Source organism: Ctenocephalides felis, unplaced genomic scaffold, assembly GCF_003426905.1.
Source record: "Ctenocephalides felis isolate EL2017-DRISC unplaced genomic scaffold, ASM342690v1 CF-g0.4_SCAFFOLD_03573, whole genome shotgun sequence".
NCBI classification, from domain to species: Eukaryota; Metazoa; Arthropoda; class Insecta; order Siphonaptera; family Pulicidae; genus Ctenocephalides; species Ctenocephalides felis.
The window spans coordinates 23,846,015-23,858,231 of record NW_020539727.1 but is presented as its reverse complement, the minus strand read 5'-3'; the positions used below and the strand labels follow the sequence as shown (position 1 = coordinate 23,858,231).

General features: G+C 29.1%; 1 protein-coding gene across 1 annotated transcript in view; it reads right to left on the bottom strand.

The window, feature by feature from the left end:
• Positions 1-7,189: 7,189 nt before the first annotated feature.
• Positions 7,190-12,217, bottom strand: part of LOC113389801 (POU domain, class 4, transcription factor 1-like) — a 16,049-nt gene continuing 11,021 nt past the window's right edge. The window contains exons 3-4 of the mRNA XM_026626808.1: positions 7,485-7,503; positions 7,190-7,410 (exon numbers count right to left, since the gene is read on the bottom strand). Coding sequence (XP_026482593.1) covers positions 7,190-7,410; positions 7,485-7,503 — 240 coding nt within the window. The remainder of the gene's footprint in view (positions 7,411-7,484; positions 7,504-12,217) is intronic.

Genomic DNA, 12,217 nt, shown 5'->3' with positions numbered 1-12,217 from the left:
GCATTACGAAGGGACTACTTTTACTTCTGGACTTATATGAAGGAACATATGTCGAGGATAAGGGATAAGGGTTGATTTTGTGGATAAAAATAATAGTAACAAATCAGATAATGGCAAAATGATAATTTAAAACTTATATTTTTTGTAGAATTTAATTTACAAACACTTAAAATCTGGATGTTCAAATGTTCAAAGCAACTAATATTTGTACGTACTTTGTGTAGAAAATCGCTAATATCTTCAAATATTTTAAAAAAACTTATCAATTTTAGTATTTGTTAATATTATTCACATATTAGAGAATATGATACTAAAATAACAAGATCGTACTGCCTGAGGAGCTCCTTAAATAAAATATTTTGCCAACAAAAATCTGTTCAAAGATATTTTGTATAAAAGTGCTTACTCCAATGAATGCTTCAAACTGATTATTAGTAATATTTTAAAAATATGAAAGAAGAGTTACTAATTTTAGTATTTGTTATCATAGTATACATATTAGGGAGCTACATACTGAAATTGTAGTTTTATACGTCCTGAGAAGCTCGCTAAATAAATTATTTTCTTGAAAAAAAAAAACAAATGTTGAACATTTTAAACACAAACAATATGTACTATGTACAGAAAATCGTTAATAACTCGAAATATTGTTAGAGAACTTATCAATTTTAGTATTTGTTATTTATATATACTAATTAGTAAACAAGTTATTTTCTTGAAAAAAAACCAAGTGTTGAACATTTGAGACACCAACAATATGCACTCTGTATAGAAAAATGTTAATAATTTGAAATGTTGTTAGAGAACTTATCAATTTTAGTATTTGTTATTAATATATACTAATTAGAGAACAACATACTGAAATTGCAGCTTTGTACGTCCTGAGGAGCTCGTTAAATAAAATATTTTGTCCACAAAAATCAGTTGTTCAAAAATTTCCGTATGAAAACTACTGACTTCAAACAGATTATTAGTAATATTTTCAAAAATTTGAAAAGAAGTTATCAATTTCATTATTTGCTATCATGATACACTTATTAGAAAACATCATACTAAAATTGCAGCTGTGTACGTCCTGCGTAGCTCGTTAAATAAATTATTTTCTATAGAAGCATCAAACTTTCAAATAAATAATAATTTATATGTACTTTGTGGTAAAAATCATTAATATTTTGAAATATTGTTAGAGAACTTATCAATTTTAGTATTTCTTTTAATAATACACTTATTTGAAAATAACACACTAAAACTGCAGCTTTGTACGTCCTGCGTAGCTCGTTAAATAAATTTTTTTCTCAAATTTAAAACCAAACGTTTCAGTACTTTGCACAGATAATCATTAAAATAAATAATTAATATAATAAAATAAAATAGACTTACATGACAAACTGCAACATTTTAATACACGTTTCGGCTTGTTATTCCTCACATCACACAAAAAACCAGGGGTGTATTCATTGTAAACCACAAACAAACCAGACACATTTCGATAATGCAAAATCCACCTAGATAATAAATTAAAAAAAAATAAATAAATAATTGTTTGAGTGCAAATTTAAAGTATGTCGAGTTGATGTAGAAAGTTATAGTGTTAGAGAATATAATAAATAATTTAATTTAAAACAAATTCACCAAATATTTCATTAATTTTAGACAAACCATTTAAAAGTTACAAGAGATACAATAAACCAATGCACCATTTTATTTACATAATAAATTATACGTTTTTTCCTTAAAAAGCCCAAAAACACCCCAAATTTTCAAATTTTCTTTTATTAATATATTATAATATTATTAACTATAAATTTTTACAAGTTTTTGTTTATATTTTTAACTTATTCAAGAAGCCTAGAATTATTTATATAAAGAGGTGTATAGGAGGTACTTAATTAAATTTACAACGACGTTCGGTAAAAATTTTATAAATAAATAAATAGGTAAATTTTTGTATTTTATAATAGATTAATAATTTAATATTTTTATAAATATATATCAATTATTACCGAACGTCTCCGAACAAATGTGGCCCTCAAAAACAATCCCTTTGCCTTCAATGATATGTAAAGTGATTTTTGGTTGAATAATAATTTTTTTTGGTTTATTATTATATTAGTGCAGAAGAGCTACCCTGTATTGTTAATGGAATTGTTTAAACAAAAAATGTGAAAAAAGTGTGTTGAAAAATATTTTAGACCAAAAAAAATGCAAATATTGATTGGAAAATATTTAAAAAAAATGTTAAGATACAAAAAATGTTAAAATTAGTCAAAAATATAATTTTGGATACGTTTTTTACAAAAAAATATCTGCAATAACAAAAATTGTGTATGTAAATTAGTACATGTACAATTTTTAATTTTTACTACATAATGATATTTTTTATATATTTTTCAATCAATTACAATTTTTTTGGTCCAAAAAATTCATTAGTATGTGTATGTTAGTACAATTTTTTTCAAAAAACAAATCCGAATTTCCTAACTTATATTTTTCTAAAATCTTTCGTCCTATCGACAGAATATACTTAAGTCTAAATATTGCACTTTTAAACAAAAAACAATTTTTTCCTTAAAATTATAAACAATATTAGTGTGAATTAATTCGAGTATGTTTAAAGCATACTTTAAAGAATTTAAATTTAAAATTTGCTAGAAGAAATTGTAATTTTAAATATTTTTAAAATGCACTTTAAAACGCATAAAAAATATTTTTTCGTGTGGAACAATTGAGATATTTTTCATTTACAAAAAACATTTTTTTCCTTAAAATTATAAACAATATTAGTATGAATTAATTTGAGTATGTTTAAAGTATACTTTAAAGTATTTAAATTTAAAATTTGCTAGAAGAAATTGTAATTATAAATATTTTTAAAACGCACTTTAAAACGCATAAAAAATATTTTTTCGTGTGGAACAATTGAGATATTTTATATATTATAATTTCAGATGCAATATTATTTGGTTTAGGGTATAAATTTATGACATTTTGTTCAAAAATATGTTTTTTATATAATAAATAATAATAAATATACGAAATTTATAAAAAAAAATGATTGGCTTGATATTGTACAGAATTTCTTTAAATTTAAATATTTAATAGATTTGTAAATAAGATAAAATAGGTAAATTTATTCACGCAATTTAGAAGTTTTTTAATGTTTAAAAATACAAAAAACACATTTTTTCAAAAACAAAATGATACTAAAGATCCAAAAAACTATAAACAAAATTATCGCACCCAAAAATCTAAAAAAAATCCCTAAATTCTTTAACAAAATCCGCATTATTATTCCGCATTCTAATTCTCAAAAATTCTGTTAGGCCGTGCGCTTGAAACGTTTATTAATTTTTTAAAATACAAAAAACACACATTTTGCAAAAAATTTGATGCACGAGATCCAAAAAACTGTGAACAACTTCATTAAACCCAAATATCCAAAAAAATCTAAAATTTCTTTAACAAAATCTCCATTTTTGTTCCGCATTCTAATTCTCAAAAATTCTGTTAGTCCGTGCGCTTGAAACGTTTTTTAATTTTTGAAAATACAAAAAACAAACATTTTGCAAAACAATTGATGCACGAGATCCAAAAAAACCGTAAGCAACATTATTAAACCAAAATATCCAGAAAAATCTAAAATTTCTTTAACAAAATCTACATTTTTGTTCCGCATTCTAATTATCAAAAATTCTGTTAGTCCGTGCGCTTGAAACGTTTATTTATTTTTTTCAAACTTATAAAACGTACTTAAAAAAAAAAAGTATACTGAAGATCCAAAAAACTATCAAAAAATTTATCGCACCCAAAAATCCAAAAAAATCTCTAAATTCTTTAACAAAATCTACATTTTTGTTCCGCATTCTAATTCTCAAAAATTCTATTAGATCGAGCGCTTGAAACGTTTTTTAATTTTTAAAAATACAAAAAACGTACATTATGCTAAAAAAAACAATACACAAGATTCAAAAAACTATAGACAATATAATTTTATCAAAAAACCTCAAAAAATCCAAAATTCCTTTAACAAATTCCCTCAATTTCGTTCCACACGCCCGAATAAAAACAAAACCTTTAACCAACCAACAAAAACATCACAAAAAATTAGCCTAAAACATTATTTTACATATTACAATTAATTTGGTCTATGAGAAATTTAATATATTAAATTTATTTGTAATATATTAAATATTATTATTATTATACAAAGCATATATACATTAATATCATTTTTTTGCATCATAATAAAGATGTGGTATAAAAATTCTAGTAATCGATAATTTAATAATATTAATTAATTAATTAATATATATTTGCTATTATATAATATATTATATATTATCAATACGTGCATAATATTAATCTTTGGTACAATATTAGTATTAATAAATTAGACCGAGAGTTAGTAACCTCCAATATTTACATTTAATTATAGACTAGTGTTAGTACTTTCACAAATTTGTACAAATGAACGATTATAATATATTATGTTAGTATTAAATAAATATTTACATATTTAAATATTAATTATTTTTATTATTAATAAATTAGTCCCCCATGCTGTTATTTACATATATAAAATATTTATTAGTCCGACACCTGGTGTTAGTATTTTATTAAACAGTTTTCGTACCTTAAATTTACACTTATTTTCATCAATTTTTTTGGACTCAAAATAAGTTGGTGCCAATTTTTGGGTCTGGGTCCGACTTGGTCCTGAAGTGCCCCAAAAAGTTGGTGCTAATGGTGCCACTATCTAGATTTAGATGTTCCTCGGTTTAGATTTAGATGCTGATGATCCAAAATGCTTCAAAAATTTACCCAAATTGATCTTTATTTCTTATGGTTGAAGTTCACTTTTGTCCTTGGCTTTTGTAAACGAGAATTGTTTTGGTCTTCGATTACGATAATCTTGAGACTACTTTTTGGTTCCAAAAGCTATTGTCTCGTTGAAAAAAATTTAAACATATTAGTGTTTTAGAATTATTTGTAGATCCAAATATTATTTGGTGTTAATATTTGGGTTTAGATCCTCCTTGGTCCAGGTCTTAATGCGAGAAATTAGACCAAATATGATGCGAGAACCTTCTCCTTCATCTATCCAAGTCTTTCTGTAAAATTTCTTGATTTTTGGGTTCTAAAATAGTTTGGTGCCATAATTAACTTCCCGAAGGAGAAGTTTATGTTTTCATCAAAAAATCCGATTCGCTAATTTTATAAATATTATAAAAAATATAATATTATAAAAAATCATCAAAGTTTGAGAAAATGAGTAGTTCTTTTGAAATTTGTTAAAATTAAAATTAGACTATTTACTTGGTATAATGATAGAGTACTTGGTCTTGAACATAATAAACCATTAAAGTCCTGAAAACTGGTTCAATTATATAAAATTTGCTTTTAGAAAATCGGAGTATTCGTTCGTTTCAATTATGTGTAATAAATCCACTTCGAATACTTTTAACTACTCATAAATTAATTTATTCATTATTGATTATGTCGATTATTTACACAAATCGGAAAGTTCATGTAACTTGCCTCAACGCTAAATACCAAACCAACTCGTTTCGATATTGGTCCTTATTAGTGCAGTTGTAAATTCCAGAAATTTGATCAAACGTGGTGGTAAAAACTTGTGCTTCATCTATTCTGGTCTTTCAAGAAGATTTCATAACGATTTTGAAATAAGCTATTATTTTTCGTCAATTCCGTCCAGTATATTTACTTTATCTAGGATAATTAGAAAAACTAGTTGGTTTGGTATTTAGCGTTGAGGCAAGTTACATGAACTTCCCGATATGTGTAAATAATCGACTTAATCAAAAAAAAAGTGTAAATAATATACTTCATCAATACTACTTTAAAAGTTTGACGATTTTTTAAAATTAAACTACTTGTCGAAAGGCCGTAATATTACAGTAAGTTCTATAAGACCATGATGTATATCGCCAAAAAAAGTTCCATGAAAATCGGCTTAAATTTTTTTTTCAACAGTTCATTACAAAAAAATGGCTCGGTAGATTTTCACCTAAAACTAATCAGTATTATTCCCAACTAATATCTTTCGAACAGTTTTTGATTTTTTAAAATCGGTTCGGTAGGATGAACTTAAATGTGGACGAAAAATTTAACACTATTTTTCAAATTACAAAAAAACGGCTGACAAATGATAGTCCTCACCGAAATATATCAAATGGCTTTTAAATTTCTGAAATCGGTTCAGGCGTTTTCGAGAAAACGTCGATCAAAAGTCTAATTTTGACAAATGCCAAAAAAACAATACCAATTTTAGCAAACTTTGACGAATTTTTAAAGCTAAACGAGTTGTCGTAGGGCCGTAATATTTTAGTATGATCTAGAAGAGTATGATATCTACATCAAAATATATAATAATAATAAAATAATAATAAAAATTGTCGAAAAAAAATTTTTAACACTATATTACAAGAAAACGGCTCGGCCGATCTTCTCCAAAAACTAATCAGCACGATTCCCAACCAATATCGTTCGAACGGTTTTTGAATTTTCAAAATCGATTCATAACTGCGGGCTAAAACGTGGACGAAATTTTTTTCACTTTTCTGCGATTTATAAAGAAACGGTTTGGCCGATCGTCGTACAAAATTGACAAACAATAGTCCTCATCGAGATACATCGAATGGCTTTTAAATTTTTGAAATCGGCCCAGCTGTATCGAGAAAATGTCGATTTACGGCAAAAAATCTGGTCACATACACACACACACACATACTTTTTTCAAATGTTGGTCTCATTCGATTCAGAATGGCTTGAAACGTCGAGAAAACATAAAATTAGCGAATCGGATTTTTTGATAAAAACATAAACTTCTTGTTCGGGAAGTTAAAAAAAGATATTTCCGAATTTAATTCAAAGGTCACGAAACACCTGGATCAATGTAATTACTACTTCAACAACTTTTGATGGATCATCAGCACAAAGTTAAAATATCTCTGGATTTTAGGACAACTTCTTCTCCGTCTTGAACTGCAACAGTTTTCTACTTATTTACGGCCCAACTGACTATTAGTAAGATTGTTGAGCAACTGGATCATTGTAACTGTTACTTCAATAGGTTCTGATTGATCAGCACAGAGTTAACTTCTGCTTGGCTGTCAACTTTTCCAGAAACTATTTAACAAATAACGTTAGTCTTGGTTTCAGCTATCAATTACATCTTTAGCAGTTTCTCTCTTTTTTCTATTTCCATTATTCTCAATACCCATAAGCCCCCCCAGCAAAAGCGAGCACAGTGCCACTGGCCGCCGCCGCCTGCTGGTGCTGCTGCTGCTGCTGCATCGCCGCCACTGCCTGGTGGGCCGCGAACGCCTGCGTCAGTGCGGCACTCGGTCAGTGCTGCGCCCCGTACTTCATGCGCTTCTGCTTCTGGCGCTGATTGCAGAACCAGACACGAACCACGTTTTTCTTCAGGTCCAATTTCTCGGCGATGGCTGCTATCTTCTCACCTGATGGCCTGGGTTGCACCTGGGGGTGAGAAATAGATATTTATAGTAGACGGTGGATAAGAAATAGACATTTATAGACATTTAAGGGTTAATATGAGTCTTTTATCTTATCTGAAAGTATGAATCCAAAAGATAAAAATAGATTTGTAGCGGCCTGTCAACACGCATCGCATTTCTACTGGACAGATAGGCTCATATAGTGACAGCACGGAGGAAACAAAATAATTCAAGTGTCAGATCTGATCTCGCTTTTGTTTCTCCCGAGTCTAAGTTTCAAAATTATTTTTTTTTGAAACCTTTCTTTTCAATTGTGAGTGCGCAAATACCAATTATATTTTATAAACGATCAATATGATTACACACAGTGTTGTCAATATTAAACTTACTTAAAATAAACCACATATAAAACATAATATTTCATGGATTTTATTATTGTCTACAATTTTGGTATTAATTATGGACTGCAATCTTCATAGATTTATAGACGTTGCATTAAGGGGGTATTCTAGTTTAGAGCTATGAACTTTAAGGGGCACAACTAGTGTAACCGCCTAAGAAAAGGTGATTTTTAAGAGTTTATATTAAAAAAAACTACTCTATCAATTAATTCAAAATTTTAGGAATATATTTATACATGTTTTAAGAATACATAGTAACATTTTTGAAGAAAAAAATTAAATATTTTTTAAGTTATCGTCGATCTCAAAAAAAGGCCCTTCACTGCTGCAGTGATTCCGGCCTTCTACCTTTATGAAATTGAAATATGAAAACTACGATAAAAAAATAATCAAAAATTGACAAAATGATGGCGTTTTTTTTAAAAAAAGGTCGAATTTTTACCCAAAATTTTGGTCGTTTTTCGATTGCCAAAATTCGATTTTTGATCCCATCAAAAAATCGATAGTTCATTTTACAGAGAACTATATATAGAACATGTAAAAAAAAATTGATAGTGATCGGATCATTTGTTTTTGAGTAATCGCCGCAGCAAATTCGGAAAATGCTGTTTCGAGAAAAACGCGTTTAAAGATAAAATAATCGTTATACTACATACTAAATATATACTCTTCAAATGGCTGTGACTCAAAAACTATTTAAGATATCGATTTAAAATTTTGGTATGTTATTTTTAAAGGTATAACCTATCGAAATATGGAAAAATTGAAAATTCGATTTTTTTAAAATTTCACACTAGTTGTGTCCCTTAAGTCATTTTTAAAGTGTCATAAGAGAAAGCAATTTGTGTTTTCACTATCCATTTTTTTACCACTTGTTTATTAATATTATTAAAATACAAAACAAAAGCTAGTGGTGTATGGCATCGTGCCTTATGGCAAAATGCTGGTAATTCCCGTACCGTAATGAAATATTCGAGAAATTTTAAACGTTTTCAAATATATTATTACAAATAATGTAATTGTTTTTCATTATTTTTGCTATCTTATTGTTATATCTGAGCAAATCAAATGTAAATCATAAATCAATTTATCTCCATTAACAATGGTCATTTCATTTCGAATTCAATTTCAATAAAAAAATAGTTGCCTAATTTACACAAAATTGAAAAAGTTCTCCTATATAGTCACAGTCTAAACGCGTTTGCAAATAATTCTGTACGACATTTTCACTCATACTGTGCTTAGCTTGGCGGAATTTTCACATTTTTCAATAGTTTTCACAAAATTGGAAAAGTGCTCCTTTACATAAACAGTCTGAACGCACTTGGGTAAACATTTGTACCAGAGTGGCGCTTAGACTGTGCTTAGCCTGAGTAATTTTTTGAATTTTTAATCCAAAACTACAAAAATATTTTATGGAATATAAAAAAAGATGTAATAATTTTTTATCCTCAAAAGCAATTATTTTGTCAATACAAGCAGAGAGTTTTTTAGATCATTCAAATCGAACGCTTAGATCACACAAAAACTGCCATTTTTTGAACATTTAGCTCTGTATCTTCGAAATGACGGGACCTGCCTTTGCCAAAAACTAATCACCTCTTCTCCCCCAATCATTACTAATTGAATGTTTTTTAGATCATTCAAATCGGATGCTCCTTTCTTTCAAAAACTCGATTTCTATTTTCTGCAATCTTTGCTCCATATCTCTGAAACCGCTAGACCTGCCTTTGCCAAAAACTAATCAGCCCTTCTCCCTATCAATAGGAATCGAATGTTTTTTGAACCATTCAAATCGGTTGATCCGTGCGCCCGAAAACGTGTACGAAAAAATGCGGACATACAAAACACACACACACCCACACATACACACACATCCATTTTTTCTGAGGTATGCCAAAATTATAGTTCTCAAATTTTCCTCGACGATTTCGGGAACACGGATCAACCGATTTGAATAATTCAAAAAACATTCGATTCGTATTGATAAGGAGACGTGCTGATTAGTTTTTGGCGAAGGCAGGTCTAGCCGTTCCGAAGATACATGGCAAAAAGTGCCGAAAACGGTTACTCAGTTTTTAGGAAAACCGAGCGTTCGATTTGAATAATCCAAAAAACATTTCACTTGTATTGACAAGATGAAGAACTGGTCAAATTTTCATGAAGGCAGGTCTAGGGTTTTCAGAGATCTAGCGAAAAACGTAAAAAAAATGCCATTTTGCGGTCAAGAAAGATCATTGGACATATGCACATCAAATTAGCAGATATTTTATAGAGATTTTAACAATGAGGATAAATTTTGTTTATATTCCTATTGGTTCCGTACCAATGTTTATCTATTAGGCGGCGGCGCGGCGCTTACGCGCTTCGATATTACGTCTCTAGTAGTACGATTGCTTTGAAAAAAAGTTCAGAATTTCCAAAATATTTCAAAATGCACTTTTATTCAAAAAGTCTATTTTTCAAAAAAAAGTAAATTTTGTCAAAAATTTATAGTTTCTCAAAAATCTAATTTTTCAGAATAATTTTTTTTCAAAATTATTAATATTTAAAAAAAAAAATTAGGTACGGAAAGTTCTAGCAATTTGCCTTAAGGCACGATGCCATGCGTCCCACTAGTTTTTTACAAATTGGCGACTGTTTGGAAAAAAAGTGTTTTTTAACTTCCCGTAGGGTAAGTTATAGTAATCGTCCAAAAATCGGAATTGAAAATTTTTACATTTCTCGACGTTTTGAAGGTTTCTGAACATTTTGGCATACTGTGTGTGTGTGTGTGTGTGTGTGTGTGTGTGTGTGTGTGTTTTGTATGTCCGCGTTTTTTCGTCCACGTTTTCGGGCGCACGGATCAACCGATTTGAATGGTTTAAAAAACATTCGATTCCTATTGATAGGGAGATGTGCTGATTAGTTTTTGGCAAAGGCAGGCCAGCCGTTAGCCGTTATGGAGATATGGAGCAAAGAGTGCAAAAAATAGAAAGCGAGTTTTTAAGAGAACGGATCAACCGATTTGAATGGTTTAAAAAACATTCGATTCCTATTAGTAGGGAGATGTGCTGATCAGTTTTTGGCAAAGGTAGGCCCAGAGGTTTCGGAGATACAGAGCTAAATTTAAAAAAAATGGCTGTTTTTGAGAGAACTAAGCGTCCGATTTAAATGATTCAAAGAACTTTCTGCTTTTTTCAACAAAATAATGATTTCGGAAAAAAAAATTTTTGTTTTAATTTTTTTTTCAAAAAAATTTTTTTGTAATTTGGATAAAAATTCAAAAAATCACCCAAGCTAAGCACAGTCTAAGCGCCACTCTGGTACAAATGTTTACCCAAGTGCGTTTAGACTGTTTGTGTACTGGAGCACTTTTCCAATTTTGTGAAAATTATTGAAAAATGTGAAAATGCCGCCAAGCTGAGCACAGTATAAGTGAAAATGTCGCACAGAATCATTTGCAAATGCACATTAACAATCGTCATTTCATTTCGAATCAAAATCCAAAAAAAAAAATAGTTGCGAAATTTACACAAAATTGAAAAAGTGCTCCCGCACAGAATCATTTGCAATTTAGACTGTGACTATGCGGGAGCACTTTTTCAATTTTGTGTAAATTTCGCAACTATTTTTTTTTTGGATTTTGATTCGAAATGAAATGACGATTGTTAATGTTCTGAAGATGATAAATTGATTCATTTATAATTAATTTTCCATAGGGTAAGTAATCGCAAAAAAATCGAAAATGAAAATTTTTATATATCTTCACGTTTCACAGGTTTCTGAATATGTTGGCATACCTTGGAGAAAATGATGTATGTGTGAGTGTGTGTGTGCGTGCATGTGTGTGTGTTCGGATACAAATTTTCGTCGACGATTTCGGGAACACGGAGGAAGCAATTTGAATAATTCAAAAAACATTCTAGCCGTTCCGGAGATACGGCCAAAACGGTAACTCAGTTTTTAAGAGAACGGAGCGTCCGATTTGTATAGTTCAAAAAACATTTTACTTGTATTAACAAGATGAAGATTTGATCAATTTTCATGAAGATAGGCTCTAGCGGTTTCGGAGATCTAGTAAAAAAAAACTAAAAAAAAATAACATTTGGCGGTCAACAATAATCATTAGACATTAGACATATGCATATCAAATTATCAGATATTTTATTGAGATTTTAACAATAAGTAAAGTTTTGTTCCGTACTATTGTTTTTCCGTTAGACAGCGGACGCGGCGCTTACGCGCTTCTATATTTCGTCTCTATGCAGTTAAAGCAGTACGATTGCTTTGAAAAAAAAGTTCAGATCTTCCAAAATATATCAAAATGAAAACATTTTTCCAAAAAAAAATTTT